The sequence below is a fragment of the Schistocerca nitens genome, chromosome 1 (genome assembly GCF_023898315.1).
Source record: "Schistocerca nitens isolate TAMUIC-IGC-003100 chromosome 1, iqSchNite1.1, whole genome shotgun sequence".
NCBI lineage: Eukaryota > Metazoa > Arthropoda > Insecta > Orthoptera > Acrididae > Schistocerca > Schistocerca nitens.
Window position 1 is genome coordinate 219899615 of NC_064614.1, and position 22663 is coordinate 219922277.

At 43.5% G+C, this 22663-nt stretch overlaps 1 protein-coding gene across 1 annotated transcript in view; it reads right to left on the bottom strand.

Moving 5' to 3' along the window:
• The window catches only part of LOC126237430 (cytochrome P450 4c3), a 348050-nt gene that overhangs the window by 271776 nt on the left and 53611 nt on the right, over nucleotides 1–22663 (bottom strand). Inside the window, exons 2-4 of the mRNA XM_049947583.1 lie at nucleotides 15237–15352; nucleotides 8249–8343; nucleotides 2712–2893 (exon numbers count right to left, since the gene is read on the bottom strand). Coding sequence (XP_049803540.1) covers nucleotides 2712–2893; nucleotides 8249–8343; nucleotides 15237–15352 — 393 coding nt within the window. The remainder of the gene's footprint in view (nucleotides 1–2711; nucleotides 2894–8248; nucleotides 8344–15236; nucleotides 15353–22663) is intronic.

Below are 22663 nucleotides of genomic sequence, written 5' to 3' on the forward strand. Positions count from 1 at the left end.
AACTATGGGTAATACAAAAAAACTAAGGCTAGATTTGGACTGAGCTCAAAAAATCTATAAAGATCAGCTATCAAAGCAAAAAAATTATAAAAAAATTTTTTTTCGTTGGTCTTTGTAATAAACGCTCACGACCGGCGCAGCGTATATTTAAAGCAAACCTGATTTGGATCGTCACAGTGGCGCTACAAGCGCCACTTTTATGTAACTGGCGCTAAATTCGAAGAGACATTATCTTTCAGACGTAGAAACACGTCTACCAACTTTCATTATGTCGCACGAATTTTTTCTATATATTCCTTATATATGGCAGATCTTGAAACATTTATGATAAGAATATGATACGGAGATAAGAATATAAGCCGATCGGGGTGGCCGAGCGGTTCTAGGCGCTTCAGTTTGGAATCGCGCAACTGCTACGATCGCAGGTTCGAATCCTGCCTCGGGCGTGGATGTGTGTGATTTCTTTAGGTTAGTTAGGTTTAAGTACTTCTAAGTTCTAGGGGACTGATGACCTCAGAAGTTAAGTCCCATAGTGCTCAGAGCCATTTGAACCATTTTTTAAGAATATACGAGTGTTGGAGCTTGAATAGTGGCAACTATTTATTCACAACCGATACAAAAGAGTTACATGTCTGCACCTGTTACTGTTCTTCAAAGTAGTCATCAGCGTTGTGTAGAACACGTTGCCAGCGATGTGGGAGGCGTAGTTGATAGTGTGAATGGAGCGGTCTACTGCCTGTTGAATCTCTGGAACAGTTCTGAAGCGAATGCCACGAAGTGGTTCCTCCATCTTCGAAATCAAATCAAAGTCACAAGGACTTAAGTCCGGGGAGTATGGTGAATGATACAGTACTTCCCAGTCCCATCGACCGAACAGAGCAGCCACAGCTTTGGCTGTATGCGCCCGCGCATTGTCGTGGAAAATGATGGGTGGATTGCTCAGAAAGTGTCGCCGCTTCTTCCGCAAAGCAGTTCTCACGTGATGCCCCAAAAACGAAAAGTGGTACGACTTAAGTCCTTGTGACTTTGATTTGATTCCGAAGATGAAGGAACCACTTCGTGCCATTCGCTTCAGAACTGTTCCAGAGATTCGACAGGCAGTAGACAGCTCCATTCGCGCCATCAACAGAACAGGCCCTGCTAACGGTATACAACGCCTTCCACTTCGCTGTCAACGGGTTCTACACAACACTGGTGACTACTTTGAAGCACAGTAACAGGTGCAAACATGTAACTCTTTTGTATCGGTTGTGAATAAATTGTTTTCCACTGTTTAAATTCCAACCCTCGTATATTCAGTATACGAGGGCTATCCACAAAGTACATTACGTTTTGGAATTAAAAATAAATAAATTACTGGAAATTTCTTTTATTATATACAGATGAAAGCCACACTTAAATACTACTTTTCTACATACTTGCCATTTAAATTAAGGCACTTATCGTAGCGATGGACGAGTTTGGAAATTCCTTCGTCGTAAAATTCGGCCGCCTGCGCCTTCAACCACGTGGTTACCTCTTCTTGAAGCTGTGCGTCGTCATCAAAACGCTGCATAGCCAACCACTTCTTCCTTGCTGGGAATAAGTGGAAGTCGCTCGGTGCCAGGTCGGAACTGTACGGCGGATGAGGAAACAACTCCCACTTAAAAGATTCGAGAACTTCACGAGTGGCATTTGCCTTGTGGGCCCGGGCGTTGTCGTGAATCAGCAAGATCTTTGAGCCCAACTTTCCCCTTCGTTCTTTTTGTATTGCTCTTCTGAGGTTGTGCAGAGTTTGGCTATACCTTTGAGAGTTTATTGTGGTGCCTCTTTCCAGGAAATCCACAAAAATCACAACTTTTCTGTCCCAAAAGGCAGTCGCTATCACCTTCCTTGCCGACATTGTCTGCATGCATTTCTTGGGTTTTTGGGGGAATTTGTATGCCCCCACTGCATTGACTGCAATTTTGTCTCGCAGTTCACATGCTTAACCCGTGTTTCGTCACCAGTAACGATGCGGTCGACTAATGAGTCGCCATCTTTCTCGTAAGCGTCCAAAAACGTTAACGCTGCAGCCATTCGCTGATTTTTGTGAATCTCTGTCAAGATTTTTGGTATCAATCTTGCACAAAACTTGTGGTAACCAAGCTTTTCGGTAATGATTTCGTGCAACAAACTTCGTGAAATTTGTGGAAAACTCATAGAGAGTTCCGTTATTGTTACGGTTTTCACGGACCGCGGAATCGACTTTTTCGACAAGTTCGGCAGTCACTATGCTGGGTCTTCCACTTCGCTCTTCGTCGTGGACGTTAGTTCGGCCATTTTTAAATTTTATGACCCATTGACGCACTCCACCTTCAGTGATTATGTTGTCCCCATACACTTCACAAAGCTGCCGATAGATTTCTATCGGTGTACAGTTTTTTGCAGTCAGAAACCTTATTACAGCACGCACTTCACACTTCGTGGCATTATCAATTAACGCTGACATTTCAAACTGTCACAGTAACTCAACGGAGTACAGCACAAACCTCTCACTAGCACGGCAGGATGCCGACTGAGCGGCGGAGTGCCACGACACCAAGATGGCCGCGCTAGCCCCGCCCCTAACGGACACAAACGAAAACGTAATGTACTTTGTGGATAGCCCTCGTATCTCACATATCTTGAAAGATTTACGATAAGAAAGGTGCCACTTAGACTTGTGTTTTTGTGGGCTAAGTTGTACGTACCGCAGATGATGTCGAGCGTGCAGAGGGTGACGTAGGGGAAGACGTTGAAGGGGTGGCCGCCCTCCTCGGCGGCGAGGCGTCGCACCAGCAGCGCGCTCTGCTCGGCGAACACGTCCACGAAGTCGTCCAGGATGCGGAAGTGGAAGGCCGGCGTCAGCAGCTTGCGTCGCTCGTGCCACTTGCTGCCTGCGGGAGCACGCCATCTCATCCCTCTCTTATCTAACTATGCTTCTGTGCCTACTGTCATAGCTGCGTGGTTTCTCTGTATGAAGTCGAGCAGTCATCTAGTAAGGGTAGCTTTCAGTACCACAGCCCTGTCGCGGGCTTCTGGAAACGGCTCATCCAGCCAACGATATGGGACTCTGTCTTATACACTCCTGGAAATGGAAAAAAGAACACATTGACACCGGTGTGTCAGACCCACCATACTTGCTCCGGACACTGCGAGACGGCTGTACAAGCAATGATCACACGCACGGCACAGCGGACACACCAGGAACCGCGGTGTTGGCCGTCGAATGGCGCTAGCTGCGCAGCATTTGTGCACCGCCGCCGTCAGTGTCAGCCAGTTTGCCGTGGCATACGGAGCTCCATCGCAGTCTTTAACACCGGTAGCATGCCGCGACAGCGTGGACGTGAACCGTATGTGCAGTTGACGGACTTTGAGCGAGGGCGTATAGTGGGCATGCGGGAGGCCGGGTGGACGTACCGCCGAATTGCTCAACACGTCGGGCGTGAGGTCTCCACAGTACATCGATGTTGTCGCCAGTGGTCGGCGGAAGGTGCACGTGCCCGTCGACCTGGGACCGGACCGCAGCGACGCACGGATGCACGCCAAGACCGTAGGAACCTACGCAGGGCCGTAGGGGACCGCACCGCCACTTCCCAGCAAATTAGGGACACTGTTGCTCCTGGGGTATCGGCGAGGACCATTCGCAACCGTCTCCATGAAGCTGGGCTACGGTCCCGCACACCGTTAGGCCGTCTTCCGCTCACGCCCCAACATCGTGCAGCCCGCCTCCAGTGGTGTCGCGACAGGCGTCAATGGAGGGACGAATGGAGACGTGTCGTCTTTAGCGATGAGAGTCGCTTCTGCCTTGGTGCCAATGATGGTCGTATGCGTGTTTGGCGCCGTGCAGGTGAGCGCCACAATCAGGACTGCATACGACCGAGGCACACAGGGCCAACACCCGGCATCATGGTGTGGGGAGCGATCTCCTACACTGGCCGTACACCACTGGTGATAGTCGAGGGGACACTGAATAGTGCACGGTACATCGAAACCGTCATCGAACCCATCGTTCTACCATTCCTAGACCGGCAAGGGAACTTGCTGTTCCAACAGGACAATGCACGTCCGCATGTATCCCGTGCCACCCAACGTGCTCTAGAAGGCGTAAGTCAACTACCCTGGCCAGCAAGATCTCCGGATCTGTCCCCCATTGAGCATGTTTGGGACTGGATGAAGCGTCGTCTCACGCGGTCTGCACGTCCAGCACGAACGCTGGTCCAACTGAGGCGCCAGGTGGAAATGGCATGGCAAGCCGTTCCACAGGACTACATCCAGCATCTCTACGATCGTCTCCATGGGAGAATAGCAGCCTGCATTGCTGCGAAAGGTGTATATACACTTTACTAGTGCCGACATTGTGCATGCTCTGTTGCCTGTGTCTATGTGCCTGTGCTTCTGTCAGTGTGATCATGTGATGTATCTGACCCCAGGAATGTGTCAATAAAGTTTCCCCTTCCTGGGACAATGAATTCACGGTGTTCTTATTTCAATTTCCAGGAGTGTAATATTTAACATAGAGCTCGAAAGCTGTTACTTTATCACTTTGATATTTCAGTTCGCTGCTTTTCACGTTTCAGTTCCTTTACATAATGGTGATTACAGACACACTGAACAGATGCTCTTCTGAATATAGATTGGTTGCAAAAGTTTGGTCAGTTTTGGATTATCTTTGAAGTATACCGGAAGTCAACTGCTCCCGTTCAAGTAGGACTAGCGTCGTTTGAGTGCCTCAGGTTGCAGAGTTGCTGTATGGTGAGATGGTAATGTGGTGTCACAGCGAGACACCACACTTGCTAGGTGGTAGCCTTCAAATCGGCCGCGGTCCGTTAGTATACGTCGGACCCGCGTGTCGCCACTATAAGTAATTGCAGACCGAGCGCCGCTACACGGCAGGTCTAGTCTAGAGAGACTCCCTAGCACTCGTCCCAGTTGTACAGCCGACTTTGCTAGCGATGGTTCACTGCCTGCATCCGCTCTCATTTGCAGATACGACAGTTTAGCATAGCCTTCAGCTACGTCATTTGCTACGACCTAGCAAGGCGCCATATTCAGTTACTATGTATCCTGAACAGATAATATTGTGAATCGTGTACCGTCAAGAGCGACGTTCATCATTAATGGATTAAAGTTAAGTATCAAACTACTTACGTCCGCTTTCTGAATTCTAATTCCTTGTCATGTTCCAGACCTCACGTCAGTATAGTTCTTCCCTCCTCACGCCAGCCTGCGTGAGCTAAAACGCGTGCATTTCGGCCTCCTCTAGTAACACGGTGTTGGCTCTTCTGCCAACAAAACAGGTAACATTCTGTTTGGCTTGCTTGCAGGAAATACGAGGGTTGGAACTTTAATAGTGGCATCTGTTTATTTACTGCTCGAACAAAATAGATACGAGTTTCAAAGTTTTACTGAGCTTCAAAGTAGTCACCAGCGTTGTGTATAGCCCGTTGCCAGCGATGTGGAAGTCGTAGGATACTCTTAGCAGTGCCAGTTGTGTTGACAGTTCGAGTGGCGCGGATGCATTTGTAGCAGTTCTGATGCGAATACCGTGAAGTGTTTCCTTCAGTTTAGAAATCGAGTTGAACTCACGAGGACTTAAGTCAGGGGAGTGCAGTAGGTGGTAATAGCACTTAGCAGCCACATCAGTCAAACAAATCAGCAACAGCTTACGCTGTACGCGCTTGACCATTGTCCTGCAAAATGATGGTCAGATCCTGCAGAAATTGTCATTACTTCTTTCTCTAAGCTGGTCGTATGTTGTGTTCCAAAAATGAACAGCATAGAGACAGAAGTGATGACAATTTCTGAAGGAGCTGACCATCATTTTGCAGGGTAATGCTCAGGCACGTACAGTGCAAGCTGTTGCTGATTTGTTTGACTGATGGGGCTGCTAAGTGCTACACCACCTACTGTACTCCCTTACATAGCAAGTTAAACTCGATTTCTAAACTGAAGGAAACACTTCAAGGCATTCGCTTCAGAATTGCTACAAATTCGTCGGGCAATAGACGCGCCGCATGAACTATCAACACAACTGGCACTGCTAAGAGTATCCTACGACTTCCTCATCGTTGGCAACGGGCTATACACAATGCTGGTGACTACTTTGAAGGTCAGTAAAACTTTGAAACACGTATTTATTTTGGACGAGCTGTGAGTAATTAGTTGCCACTACTAAAGTTCCAACCCTCGTACACTCTTGGGATGCAACTGGTTGCACATGTTCATTTTATCTCAGTTTTCGTTTTGCTTCGAGCATTATTAGTTGTAACGTCGATAAAATAACTGTTAGCTGCCTAGGAAATTATCTGTATCATTCTGCAGTCAGATCGTAGAATGGTAGGTCAGAATTTTGTGTATGACAGGGCATAGTCTTCAAACAGGGCATTTTTCGGATTTACTTCCACAGGCATCTAAATTTAAAAGATAGCAGTTGCGTTAAAAACTCTCAATCCGTTGTTAAGAGCCTGCGAAAGAACGTTCTAGTGAACCAAGGAACAAAAACTGTTACAACTCGAAACGATGTAAGACTGGTCGCAGAAATGTCCTCCAATCTACCGACCATCGACCTTAATTTGCCTGCAGGCAGATATCGTTCCACACAGAGAGATGTAAAAAAAGTAAAAGAGATTAGAATATAGTGTTCCGACTTTGGTGAGATCATTGGAGAGCTCTTGCTCTTCTGGACATTGGTGGGATAAGGACGTCTTGGCCTTTTAAAAAACCAAGCCAATCTTCACCTGAAGTGGTTTATGAAACCGACAGTAAACTGAAATGAGTATGGTGAGACGGGAATTCGGACCTCCTCCTGGGAAATAGTAGTGTCGTGTAGTAAGCAATGCTCCACGTCGCTCGTTAATTTCACTTTGTTTTACGGAAGTTACAAAATTTCAGCTAATTACTATCACAAACGTAGTTCACACATTTAGCAGAAATGAGTTCGTATCCACTTCCAGAAAACCAGAAAAACGTAAGATTCACGTTCAGAACCTTCGAGAGCGAATTTTTACTCTGCAGCAGACTGCGCGCTGATTTGAAACTCCCTGAGACGTTCATAATCTCTACAACACCATCGATGGATATGTGGTTTATTTTAAATGTTTTGATCGTCTCAATGACAGGTATATACATCAGCTCTTGGTGAATTCTGACCCTACAACTAAATTAATACCGGTTTATTGAATACCAAGTTGCACGCGGAGGTATGAAAGTGAATGACTAAGATCGAATTAAACCTTCCTGATCCCAAAATATGTTTTAAATTCTGCAGTTATTTACTACACATGGTCTGTTCCTAGGTGGTGTGCGATAGCTTTTTCTAAAACTTGACATACACACAGTCGAGACGGCGTAAGATCACGGACAGATAGCAGCGCTGTTGCACGCTTTCAACTGTGAAGTGCTGACGGCTACAGAGGCGAAAACAGCACCCATCTACAGAGCTGTGACAACACTGAGGTGTTACCGTAGATACGTTTACAAAATCGAGTTGTGATTGATACAGGCTTGTGAAACTGCCGCTCCCAGCCCACTGCAACTGTCACGCAAAGTGTGCCGACTCAACTATAGCTACTTAGAGGAGAATCCAAAATTTCACATGGTCTTCGAACCATGGTGCAGCTTGACATTTCTCACATACGCAAACCATTAGCTGAGTGGAAAGGCATGATTAGTGAGAAACATTCAAGAACTTTTCGATCAAGAATCTAACAGCTACTCATGTAACTACCGAGCTATGTTTTTACTAATGTTTGATAACTTACAACCAATGACCACGAGTTCTAAATTAATCCAACAAAATCTGCGTTTTGTGTGGACGTGTGTGGGAGAATAGACATTTAGTGGTCTTTGATAACTTACAACCAGTGACCACGAGTTCTAAATTAATCCAACAAAATCTGCGTTTTGTGTGGACGTGTGTGGGAGAATAGACATTTAGTGGTCTTTGATAACTTACAACCAGTGACCACGAGTTCTAAATTATTCCAACAAAATCTGCGTTTTGTGTGGACGTGTGTGGGAGAATAAACATTTAGTGGTCTTTGATAACTTACAACCAGTGACCACGAGTTCTAAATTAATCCAACAAAATCTGCGTTTTGTGTGGACGTGTGTGGGAGAATAGACATTTAGTGGTCTTTGATAACTTACAACCAGTGACCACGAGTTCTAAACTAATCCAACAAAATCTGCATGTTGTGTGAACGTGTGTGTGTGTGAGTAGACATTAGGATCGGTAGAGCACAACTTACCTCCGCTGGTGAGCAGACCAGTCCCGAGCCAAGGCTGCAGGTACACGTAGTCTCCGCTCTTCTCGATGTGCTTGTTGCTGTTCAGGATGGGCTGCCAACACGAAAGACACTCATGTTTCTCTGTCAGCTGTTACTGGGGCAACTGTGCTCACACTCAGTTCTCTGCAAACAGCCCATTTGTTTTGCACCAGATTGTCCATGTGTTATTGACCTTTAAGTTTAGTAACCGACTTTTGAGATTAGTTATAGGTAGAATGGCTCCAGGGCTTCCAGTACAAATACATGCAGTCGCCATAGTCTGCGCTGCAGTCGCCAAACAATTCCAGAAGACGTGCACGAGAAACTGAAAAACGCAAATTGACAATGCCAGAAAAGTTTAAAAATGGAAATTGGCAGAGCTAGCCCAGTTCTGCTAAGTTAGCGGGAAACTTAAAAAATCCAAGATGGGGGAACTAAAGCAGCTGTGCATTGTAACCGATCTGACAATAGAGTACAATAGAATACAAGATGGTGCCATGTTCTAAAGTATGTGAATCACGTGAATTACGTGCCATGTTCAGAAGTATACAGACGATTTGTAACATTTATCAAAATATATAAGCTTTACCTAAATTATGTAAATTGGAATAATGTTAAAAAGTATGGAGATCGTAATGTCAGGGGTATTAAAAATCACAACTGGGCTAGTTCCCTGATCTTGGATATTTTCTTTCTATTTCTCACCATTTTTAAGTTAGCAAGACAGATACTTTCGCCGTCTTACACTTTTTGAAATTCCAACCACCACCATCTTGCATTTCTTAAATTTCTCACCGTCGCCATCTTCGATGTTTCGGCGACTACAGCTCCGACTAGTGACGGCTGTTCGAACTGTGCGCTGAAACCCCTGTACTATTATGTGCCTTGCACTACTATGTGTCCTCAACTAATTTAATCTTTCTCTATTTCTAAATTAGGCTCTCAAACTCAAGAGCAACTAAATACATGGCACCTTCCTGACACCTACCTTGTAGTGAACAGCATCACTTTTGTCCTGGTTGTGAAGGCAACACTTCAGGGTGTGCAAGAATTTTGATCCATGATTACTTATCCGCTGCACACGACTTACAGAGTTTGGTTGTTTTTTGATACAAGGTGCATACATCTCTTTCGTTGGCATAGCACATATGGCCAATGTGATTAAGGTAATGCGACCTGTTGGGTCGTACCCTCAATCCCTCAACGCTTGTAGGAAGTTCCTGGACGTATTCTGCAACATTTCGGTATCTATTGGGAGAAGGGTGGGGTGAGAGGGTATCGAAGAATCAGGTCGCTTGTGGGATGTAAACAAACGGACGCACATTAGAGTGTGGAAACCTGTCCTGTTAGCCTTTGAAACACGATGGCAGACGCACCTTATTCTCCATTTCATATCATGTTAACATTCCTGCCTCTTTAAATGCGAATAAACGTTATGTAAGGTTTATAAGAAAAGAACCAGATAGTACTTGATTACAAGATTAGCGGTGAACGCCTTAAGCACATAAAATCATGCGAATAGGAGACTGATCTGTTAGGTTCTGGAAAAGTGTAATTCTGTAAAGTGGATCGCAGACAAGAGGCTAGAGCAGTGGTTCCCAACCTTACCTCTGAGTGCAATCAGATATTAGTACCTCCATCCCCCGCCCCTCCGCCACTGCTCCCACCATTACCAAAATCATGCGAATAGGAGACTGATCTGTTAGGTTCTGGAAAAGTGTAATTCTGTAAAGTGGATCGCAGACAAGAGGCTAGAGCAGTGGTTCCCAACCTTACCTCTGAGTGCAATCAGATATTAGTACCTCCATCGCCCGCCCCTCCGCCACTGCTCCCACCATTACCAGCATCAGCAGTTTAATAGACTTGAAAATGAAAAACAATTATCTTTGTACACTTTTATTTTTAAAAAGATGAAAGATGAATGACATTTAGTTTTTGTGGGTGTCTTTTTTAAATCACGAACTAATGAATCAACGAGATAATTGGTTCTGCACATGTCTACCAAACATTTTTTTAATATTTGCGCGTCATAAATCATGCTCCAAATCTATTCAGTTTTTTAAATTTTTTTATTTTCATTGCTATCGTTGTCAAAATGATATCACATCTATAAATATCGAGTGTCACATTTCTTTTCCTTGTGTTATGTTTGGGGACCTGTGTGTGTGTGTGAGTGTGTGGTTGTGTGAGAATGAACGAATGATGAAGCATTCCCTGGTGCATTATGAGTGCTATCTACAACTACTGCTCAGGTAAGAAAGATAACGATAGACACAGAGGGGAGAACATTTGTTACGAAACATGCTTCCCCTATACTACTCCTCTCCCTAGAGGCACTTACTTCACCTACATTCCCATTTAAAATCAACCAAATTAAAATGTGAGCACTAAGCTGTTTGTAAATCACTCGATTACTTGATTCTTACTTCTAACTGATACACTTAAGTCTGTTAATGCTTTGTATCTGACCTCACTAATAGTAATAATAATAATACTTTTACCGTCATCGGTGGATGGAACAATGCACAAAGTACGTGTGTAGTGGGTGAACTGCGTGGAGAACTGTAATCTCCACGGCATAGTGTCTCGTACTAAACGTTTTAATGTGGGTAATAATAAATAATTATTGATAACTCATATAATCAATATTAGTCTTACAGAATTGCGATAATGATCTACTAAAAATAATTTAGTTTCATGACTGAAACGTAGTCAAGCTCATTTTGTTTTTACTCCTCAGAAAGTTTTATTTAACCCCTCAGGGGGTAATTATCACCAGATTGGGATCCACTGAGCTGGGGCGGCCTATTCTATAGTTTTGTTCCATTGTTAGATGTCCTTATCGAGTGGACATGAAGGCAGACTTTGAACGAATTCAGAAACGTGCTGCTATAACCGTAACAGGTTGGTATAACCCATACGAAATATGAAGGAAATTCTCGAGGAACTTAAATGTGAATGTTTGGAAGAAAGACGACGTAGCTCCTGCGAAAATTTAGAGAATCTGATTCCGATTGCTATGCTGTTACATGCCTTGCGTAAGGATTACGGGGATAAGATAAGACAGATTCAGTTGTATACAGAAGCATACAGACAGCTTTCCTCCGCTCAGTACGCGGAACAGTAAATAAATAATATTTGTAAGATGTACCCTCAGCCATCTACTTTATAGTGGATTCCCGGGAAGATATGTAGATGTACACTGATCACCTAGAACATATCACCAGCTAACCGCCGCGCGGGGTAGCCGTGCGGTCTAGGGCGCATCGCCACGGTTCGTGCGGCTCCCCCCCCCCCCCCCCTCCCGTCGGAGGGTCGAGTCCTTCCTTGGGCATAGGTGTGTGTCTGTTGTCCTTAGTGTAAGTTACGTTAAATAGTGTGTAAGCCTAGGTACCGATGACCTCAGCAGTTTGGTCCCACAGAACTTACCACAAATTTCCAAATTACCAGTTAACTAACAGCCGCTATGTCCAGCTTTGGTTTGGGTAACACGGGCGACACATCATGGTATGGAACCAATGAGGCCTTGGTAGGTCGCTGGAGCGAGTCGGCACCACTTCTGCGCACACGAGACAATTCCAGTAAATTCCAGGGAGGAGTGTTATGAGCTCTGACGCCACGTTCAATCACATCCGAGATGTGTTCGATGGTGTTTATATCTGGCGAGTTGGGGGCCAGTACATCAATTGGAGCTCACCACTATGTTCCTCGAACCACCCTATCACACTCCTGGCCTTGTAACATGGCGCATTATCTTGCTGAAAAGTGCCACTCCCATCGGGAAACATGTTCGTCATGAGGGGGTGTACGCGATACGCAACCAGTGTGCAATACTCTTTGGCCGTGATGGTACCTTGCAGAAGATCCACGGGACCCACGGTGGCCCTCGTGAATGTTCCCCAGAGCGTAATTGAGCCACCGCCACCTCGTCTCCGTCCCGCATTACAGGTGTCAAGGAGCTTTTCACTGGAAGACGACGGGTTCGTGCCCTTCCATCGGCATGATGAAGAAGGTATCGGCATTCATCAGTCCTTGCAATGATCTGCCACTGTGCCAACATCCAGTACCGATGGTCACGTGCCCATTTCAATCGCAGTTGCCGATGTGGTGGTGTTAACATTGGCATAAGCACGTGTCGTCGGTCGCGGAGGCCCATCGTTAGGAGTGTTTGGTGCACTGTGTGGTCAGTCACACTTGTATTCTGCCCAGCATTAATGCCTGATGTTAGTTCCGCTACAGTTTGCCGCCTGTCCTGTTTTATCAGTCTGCCCAGCCTACGACATCCGATATCTGTAATGAGGGTTGGCCGCCCAACCCCATGACGTCTGGACGCGTTTTCACCTTGGTTTCGCCCTGTATTGAAAACACTCACCACAGCTCTCCTCGAAGCCCCGACACGTCCTGCAATTTCCGAAACGCTCGTGCCGAGCCTTGGAGCCATCACAATCTGCCCTTGGTCAAACTCAGATAGATCGCGCGCGTTCCCCATTCCAAACATGGGCGGCGCGCTGATTGATACTGCATGCACCGTGCATGTTTCTATCAGTCATTCCTCGCCAGGTGACGCTGCTATCACCTGGAACGGCTTATATTATCCGTAGTAGGTCGGTGGTCATAATGTTCTGGGCAATCAGTGTAGATGTAGCTGAAGGCGGGTTGGATGCCCTCACGTAGTGCAAACCATGGGTGTGTACGAACGCGTGCCGTCACTAATTAGTCCAGGTGACAGATCTCCATCATTAGAGCGTTTTCAAGGACTTTGGTACTCCATGACACCTAGGTCGTTCTTGGTGGTACAATTGTTCACCGGTTGTTGTCCAGCTCTGGAATGGCGAGTGGCTGAGTGTACAGTAAAAAATAGGCTTCTGACAAGTAAATTAAAAAACTACATTCTCCGTGGCACCATCATCACTCTCTCTCCAGCATAGCAGGTATGACTAATTCAGTTGGTCAGGAGTGTATTTAACTAACGTAAAACAAAGAATAAGATGCAATTGCTCTAGAAATAATATTACCTCAAAAAAAAAAAGCGCTTAATGAACGACCTATTTCGTCTTCGTTCTGCTTATGTATGTAGTGTAAGCTCAGAATTGCAGCTACTAAAATTTTCTCCTATTTTAGAGAAAGTTACATTGTATAGGGAAAAGGTATCCAGTAGCGGAAAGGTTGAAATGTTCATCACCTCAAAAAGACCAGAACAAGATCCTGCAGCAATCGCGAAATTAAGTTACTTCTAATTGCACTCTGAAAGTGTACGAGAGCGAAGTGACATATAGAAATGTCATAAGAAAATGAAGAACGTAACAGGAGGGATTAACATTCAGGAAACAGAGGTCGCGTGTTAAAAATCAGGAACTACGGTAGCAGAATCACTGACTAGATACTTACTGGCATATGAAACACTGTCTTAAGTCCTCAGATCTGTTTAAAAAAGATGACTTCAGGAGCCTCGATTGGTGACCGTTGTTAAAAATTATATTTATAACATTTTTTTTGGTATGTATCTCTCTAATAGTGCATCAGGTAAAATGTTCTACGATCACTCTTATTCATTAAATTCAAGCAGTTGTTAAAGCTAAGTCACATGGAAAAAATGTTATTGAATTTCTTCTCAGATACACTACAGGTGTAATGGTAGCATCCGTTGAATCCAATGGCTTACAGATTTTGACCAATCACCTAACTGTGGCAACTAATTTCAGACTGTTCTGTCAAGTACAGAAAGAGCTGCATGTAAGTCGGCATTTATGAGCTGCGAAAGAAAAAGCACCAGACTTCTAGTTTGTACCATAAAATGTGTTTGTTGGAAAATGATTGAAGGGAAATCCTATCTCATACAATTAAAAAACATTTTGCATTTTTTTCGTTATACAATAATAGAAAAGTTTAGGTACATGCAAATATTGAGATACATAGTTGTATAAGATGGAACAGAAACTAATGCTAGTCTCCTGCTTGCCCATTACAGAATCACATTGCAGAAAAAAGATATTGTTTTGGTCCAACAGCTCTCGTCTTGGAATAAAATCAACACAGTTGCTAAAAAACACTTTCCATCAATTTGTGTTAGTTCTTGTTGGATTTATGGAACTGTTCACACTGGCACAAGAGAGGAAATTGTCTCACTTGTGATTGCTTGAGTCCTCTACATGCATTTAATATCGCCGGTGTAGATAGATAACCTCCCTTGTAACATCTCCCAGTATCATAATAAAATTCTATGCTACGTGACATGATGTTACGCCAGAGATGACAGAGCTGTTGCATTTGATTTGTCACGATCTACTCAGGTATAAAGTCGTCGTAGCATAGTGAACTGCAGTTGCTAAGAAGCGGAATATTAGAAACGAAAGAGGTCAGTATTGTGTTATTGACCTTCACCTTCTACCAACACAGTTGTTAACAAGACTTTTCTTTAAACAATTTGTTAGAATTATGGAGCCATCACCAAACGATAAAAATATTCATATATTCCTTTTTTGGAGCATACTACTCTGAAAATATGGCTCCTTGTTTGCACACAAAAGATCACATATTTCAAATGTTAAATTTTGGCTGTATAGACAATATTGTTTTCGACAGAAGCGTTTCTTGTTCATCTCACCAGTGACTGCTTGTGTCCTCTGAATCCACTCAAATATAGACAGGGTACATAAAAGATTTCTTTTATGAGGTCTCCAAGGATCGTAAAGAAGTGTTGCATCGGATGGCATTACAGAAAACTTGGCAGTGACGTTGCATTTGGTTCGCCATCTTCCAACCAGGAATATCTATGTCCTGACACAAGCATTTGGTACTTGCTGGGAAGCGGAATGTCACCAACAGATGAGTCTTGTTTTATAATCCTCCACCGTCCGCCACACGGCTCCAGAACCAGAGTCAGTGTTAGAGTGTCCTCCACCTACACCTCCACCCACACCTGTTCACACGCGACACAACACCTCCACCTGGCTGGCAGCTTCTAACCTCGACCACCTCTGGCTGGAACAGCTGGACATATGGCCGCGATCCGTGCCACGCTTTGTTCACTCCAGACTTCTGGCCCCACATCTTCGTCGTACCCGTCAGGCGGGCGAAGAGTTCTGCAGACAGACAGACGTTCCATCCGTCAACAAATGGACGCTGCTACCACCCACGCAGCAAGTTTCTCAGAGTGATGACCAAGGGTTAGGCGGGACATGGCTTCACGGGAAGTGAGCAAATAGCCAGTTGTGTCAATACGTTGCAACGCAGTCACTAGTAATAGTTGGGTTCGTACGGCCGAAATGTGGCATAATTACATTCCATTCTCAACAAACAGAACTCTAATCCGTTATACGATCAATCAAAAGCATCTGTTCTAGATGTCTGAGTACTTTCACGAATTGGCACATTACATATGGCTATGTTAACCTGATTTCTCATTGTATTAGAAGTTAATGGCGGTTATAATACTTAATATTTGGGTGTATGAGAGGGAGGTCTTTACCTCATGTATTAAAATCTTACGAGAAATGTGTAGTTAAAAACAATGAAAATCAAAAGTTCGTAAGGATTAAAATATGTTTTTCTAAAAGCTAAATACAGCGATTGAAAAGGTTGTGCACAAATTGAAGGAGCTGACAGAGGAATCGAAATATAACAACTTTGGAATAGGAACCTATGGCCTTGGAAGTAATTCTGAGCCAGTGGAAGCTATGGAATGCCAGAAACAGCTAGTCAATCAATGGACAGTAAGTTCAACGAAGATAATGTACGTAACAATGTCGTACATTACAGTAGATGTTCAAAAAGGCAAAACAACTCTGGAGAAAATCCTGGTGCACACCAGGCATCGCACGAGGCTTGTCAGACGCTGCAAGTATCCTGGTGAGGAATTTTCTTCGGGGGGAACTGGTGTTACGATCACGAAGCCTTGACGTGTTGTCACAAAACATTGACAAATAAATAAAAAATAAATAAGTAGGTAAACCAAGAGGCATCACGTTATGAGAGCGAGGTGGCAATGCAATTGGATCTTCTCTTTCGATCCGACACCTAGGGTACACAGAAACAGTACATTAATTTTTTTGAACTTCGCTTTGATTAACCCTGTTATTACTGACATTTCAATGATTTGTAATGTCTCACGGTTAATTCCAAGGCCATAATTTCTTATTTGAAAGGTGGTGTATTTCTACCTCTCTATCAGCTCCACCAATTTGTGCACAACCTTTCCAATTACTCTGCATATGTTCTCTCTCTCTTTTTCTCCTTTCGCGCGCCCACACACACACACACACACACACACACACACACACACATACACACACACACACACACACACACACACACACACACACACACACACACACACACACACACATATATATATATATATATATATATATATATATATATACATATATAGAGTCACCTAACATTACCGCTGGATATATTTAGTAAACCACATCAAATACTGACGAATCGATTCCACAGACCGAACGTGAGGAGAGGGGCTAGTGTAATTGGTTAATACAAACCATACAAAAATGCACGGAAGTATGTTTTTTAACACAAACCTACGTTTTTTTAAATGGAACCCCGTTAGTTTTGTTAGCACATTTGAACATATAAACAAATACGTAATCAGTGCCGTTTGTTTCATTGTAAAATGTTAATTACATCCGGAGATATTGTAACCTAAAGTTGACGCTTGAGTACCACTCCTCCACTGTTAGATCGTGTGTATCGGAGAGCACCGAATTACGTAGGGATCCAAAGGGAACGGTGATGGACCTTAGGTACAGAAGAGACTGGAACAGCACATTACGTCCACATGCTAACACCTTTTCATTGGTCTGTTTCACTGACGCACATGTACATTACCATGAGGGGTGAGGTACACGTACACACGTGGTTTCCGTTTTCAATTACGGAGTGGAATAGAGTGTGTCCCGACATGTCAGGCCAATAGATGTTCAGTGTGGTGGCCATCATTTGCTGCACACAATTGCAATCTCTGGCGTAATGAATGTCGTACACGCCGCAGTACATCTGGTGTAATGTCGCCGCAATACGTTGTTTCACATCCTCTGGGGTTGTAGGCAGATCACGGTACACATTCTCCTTTAACGTACCCCACAGAAAGAAGTCGAGAGGTGTAAGATCAGGAGAACGGGCTGGCCAATTTATGCGTCCTCCACGTCATGGTAATGTACATGTGCGTCAGTGAAAAAGACCAATAAAAAGGTGTTAGCATGTGGACGTAATGTGCAGTTCCAGTCTCTTCTGTACCTAAGGTCTATTACCGTTCCCTTCGGATCCCTACGTAATTCGGTGCTCTCCGATACACACGATCGAACAGCGGAGGAGTGGTACTCAAGCGTCAACTTTAGGTTACAATATCTCCGGATGTAATTAACATTTTACAATGCAACAAACGGCACTGATTACGTATTTGTTTATATGTTCAGATGTGCTAACAAAACTAACGTGGTTCCATTTAAAAAAAACGTAGGTTTGTGTTAAAAAACATACTTCCGTGCATTTTTGTATGGTTTGTATTAAACAATTACACTAGCCCCTCTCCTCACGTTCGGTCTGTGGAATCGGTTCGTCAGTATTTGATGTGGTTTACGAAATATATCCAGCGGTAACGTTAGGTGACTCACCCTGTATATCAGTTTTAAAAATTGTGATATAAGGGAGATGTTCTGCAAAGAACGATCTATAATAATACAGCAGAAAATATATCTAATCAATCATTGGCCTTAAAATGAATAAAACTACAGTTTATTGCCTCGTACTGCCAGTCATTCTTCCCTCAGCTATATGTTTCTTTGACTCAACAGCCAGGTGACAGCCCTCGGAGGAGTGGACTAATTGTGATCCCTGAAAAGTTGTTTGGCTGCTACTTCTGCTTGGCCATTTCACAAGATTCCCATGTGCCCTGATACCTAGCCGCTGCTTTTAAATGGGAGAAGTGTGTAATGTGTTTCTTCTGAAACTTTCTCTGCTGATCACTTATAGAGCATTAATGGAACTGGTAGAGAGTACAAATTTCTTATTATGACGCCTCATTTGTTTTCGTACTTTGCAGATCTGCACGGGTAAAGATTTTGGAAAGCGAATCCTGGGAACATTGCCAGGAAACATGATTGAGCTGCCACCCCGAGTCCCCTTGCCTAGCATCGTCAGCATCTACCACATTGAAATCCTGCTGCTTTGTGAAATACAGGGAAGTAAGACGTAAATGTTGAATGTAGGCAGCATACACTGTTTTTAAAATTTAACAAATCAAAAAAGCAGTATGCAACGACACTTCAGGACGAAGTTCAACAAAGATCCACCAACTGCTAACTCCATCCGGCGATGGTATGCGCAGTTTAAAGCTTCTGGATGCCTCTGTAAGGGGAAATCAACGGGTCGGCCTGCAGTGAGCGAAGAAACGGTTGAACGCGTGCGGGCAAGTTTCACGCGTAGCCCGTGGAAGTCGACGAATAAAGCAAGCAGGGAGCTAAACGTACCACAGCCGACGGTTTGGAAAATCTTACGGAAAAGGCTAAAGCAGAAGCCTTACCGTTTACAATTGCTACAAGCCCTGACACCCGATGACAAAGTCAAACGCTTTGAATTTTCGGCGCGGTTGCAACAGCTCATGGAAGAGGATGCGTTCAGTGCGAAACTTGTTTTCAGTGATGAAGCAACATTTTTTCTTAATGGTGAAGTGAACAGACACAATGTGCGAATCTGGGCGGTAGAGAATCCTCACGCATTCATGCAGCAAATTCGCAATTCACCAAAAGTTAACGTGTTTTGTGCAATCTCACGGTTTAAAGTTTACGGCCCCTTTTTCTTCTGCGAAAAAAAACGTTACAGGACACGTGTATCTGGACATACTAGAAAATTGGCTCATGCCACAACTAGAGATCGACAGCGCCGACTTCATCTTTCAACAGGATGGTGCTCCACCGCACTTCCATCACGATGTTCGGCATTTCTTAAACAGGAGATTGGAAAACCGATGGATCGGTCGTGGTGGAGATCATGATCAGCAATTCATGTCATGGCCTCAACGCTCTCCCGACTTAACCCCATGCGATTTCTTTCTGTGGGGTTGTGTGAAAGATTCAGTGTTTAAACCTCCTCTACCAAGAAACGTGCCAGAACTGCGAGCTCGCATCAACGATGCTTTCGAACTCATTGATGGGGACATGCTGCGCCGAGTGTGGGAGGAACTTGATTATCGGCTTGATGTCTGCCGAATCACTAAAGGGACACATATCGAACATTTGTGAATGCCTAAAAATACTTTTTGAGTTTTTGTATGTGTGTGCAAAGCATTGTGAAAATATCTCAAATAATAAAGTTATTGTAGAGCTGTGAAATCGCTTCAATCATTTGTAATAACCCTGTATTGTTTTCTAGCGTAGGGACAGACTACGCTTCCATAACCAAAATGAGATCGCAAGAAGCCTGTATACAGCTGTGAACTAAGTGTGACTGATACATTTCAAGAAAATTCCCAATGCAACTGCCAAATAATTAAATAAAATTTCACTTTAACGTACAACATGTAGGAATATTGCACTAACTCTTATGACCAGATGAACCTACAATCGTCTGATATAACTGTGGTATTTTTTTATTGCTCTGGGAGATGCTGGAGTGGAACTGCAACATATGAAATATTAGTTCAGTTTATCACAAGAATGACAAAAAGATTTATTTAAGTTTACGCAATCCATTACCACATAAATATGCCGAATATTTACAAGCGTCTTTGAACATTAAAGCATCACTTGATGTACACATTTATTAACTCTTCTCTTGAAGTACAAAGTTTAGAATGACTTAAATCTAAGACGTGACGGACACATGTCTCCTAAGTAGACGATGTTGTCTGCTTGATCGTAGGTCACGAACTGGGCTGAATGTTCCTCTGCTCGGCTGTGTATTGGCCTCTGTGCGGCGGCGCTGCGGAGCTGGGAGAGAGTGTGTTGCCCCACTAGCACTCCAATTCGTTGTTGCAGTATGCAGTGAGACATCGCTATCTTGCGTGGTATCGAGGCGAGTTGCCGACTTTGTCAAGGCATCACAATCTTTAGACGATATACGACTGTATTGGGCACTCCACATTGAACAGTTTGGCTCAAGCTCCCACGTGCTATGGCACGAATAAAGCGGCCCAGGGATGTGGCTGGTCTCAATGTTTGGCTACGTTTTTCGTCATATGGTGTCGCATCACACCTGTCGTAAACTCAATTTTTAAGATGAAATAAAATGTAAGAAAACAATGCTGGCAGGTATTGCGGCTAAAAATTTAAAATATTGAGTCACTCAAGTTGACTCATAATTTGAACAAGTGGTTTATTTTTCGTCACTAAACACTTAACTGCAATCTGAGGGGCTTCTACGTAAGGCCGGCCTTCAACAACCGATGCTACAACACTTCACTATGAAATTCATATGTCGCGATCACGGCACTCGACAGTCTGTTCACAACTCACAAAATGCACTCTTGTCTGCTGTCCTAAACCACTATATTGCTCTCCACGTGATCGCTTTCGAACGTGGCTACCAACCGACTACTATCCCCAGATACGCGGAACGTCCTGCTCTTAGCGTCGCTTAGAACCAACTGTCCAGTCATCAAAGATGGCCGTCCTATGCACCCTCGAAACGACTGCTTAACTCAAAGCAATGTTTGACAAATATTTCGAATATTCTAAAACTAAATACAAAAACATATATGGTATATTGAAAAATGTGGAAATTTTCCGGCCAATAACAATTTAAGGTCCCGTTTTCTGTATCTGCCTCCGTTTTTCCACAAATAATGTTCTTGTGGCGTGATATTGCTTTTCCTGGATTTTTGATACTTAACATAAATAAAGAAATAAAAATACCTCTTTAGACTTTAGAATACTGCCGCTAGTTTAGTCTCTTTAAATTTATTTATTACCAGTTTCTCTCAGTCGAATCCCATATTCCGACCTCTCATTCAAAAATGGTACACACTATGCTCAATCGGCTATGAATGCTCGATGCAGCATTACTAGCCGCATCCGTAGACACTTTGTTCATATTAATCGACCAAAGCATTGCCGAGATATTAGCTTTTGAACTTTCATAAATTTACAATTTTTTAGACAACAATAACTTTTAATATGGCGCGTCTAGATAATATAGCTTTACATATTTTTCTGTCCACGAGTGCCATTTCGCACCTCCGTGTTACTCTTAGTTTTGTTTTTATCAATTTTTCTGTGGCATATAAATTTCTCCAAGAGCGCAAACACGGCCATATGCGCCCCTGCCGAGCGTCCACTCGGGTTTTTCCAACGCCGCGTACACGCTAGCCGCTCGCCACGGCCCCGTAGCAACCGCCAGCCACGTGTTCTGCAGCGGGAAACCGCCGCTCTAATCTCCTGCCACAGTTTGCTCGCTCACAGATACCACACTAACAGTTACTCCAAATCACCAAAAGCCACGTGCATTAATGACACTGAACGCCCATTCCAGAGATACTGAAATTGATCTTCAACATTTTCGTAGACTAGACAAAGGCTGTGAAATGGCACAAAATGTGGAAATAAGTTATTGAATGACAAGCTAGACAGCAATAATCCAGAAATATTATAAACACGTAATTACTAGATCTTTGCTTAAGAATGTGTTCAATGTATGTAATATTTTCTATGATTAGTGGAATAAAAACATTCATTTTTTGGTCATATGCTTTTAGTGTAAGTAAACTTCGTTAATTATATAACCTTTTCCATAGTTACTGTGAGGATAATATTCGTTTGGTGTTAATAGCGATCGTAGAGTAATTTAAGTGTAATAATATTACTGTTCGACTTAAATATCTTACCTGTACAGATGTCTTTAACTCCAGTTTAAACATGGAAATGTGGGAATGTAGTGATGTTAATGTTTCTGTGTGATCATATAAATGGCAGAGATTGGAATATATATTCACCTCATACTAAAACGTTTAAACAGAATAGTTTAAGAGATGTGACCTGAAAAAGGCAGCGTGCTGCCGAAACGGATCGTACGGAAATAAATATTGCTATTATCCGTATCTGAGGCAACGAACTGCGTTGTTCGTAAAATATAAAATATGTCAAGTTAGAAACAAAAAGTAAACTCTTTTTCCGCAGGTTTTAAACTGTTTTTCTGCCAGTTTCGATAGTAAAAGATCATTCTCAGGAACAGAAACAATCGCCTTATCATCCCTATGCGTAATCAATCATGTCGTCATAAATGATTGCTATGTATCGAATTATTATTTACGCATAGGGATATTACGGTGAAGTAGCAAAATAAAGTGATTTATTTTAGCAAAAGTCAGTATCAACAAACTAAGTTGTTTCAACTACTTGAAAACATTCAAAGGTTTCTGGGTCGTGGTTTCAGGTCCCAAA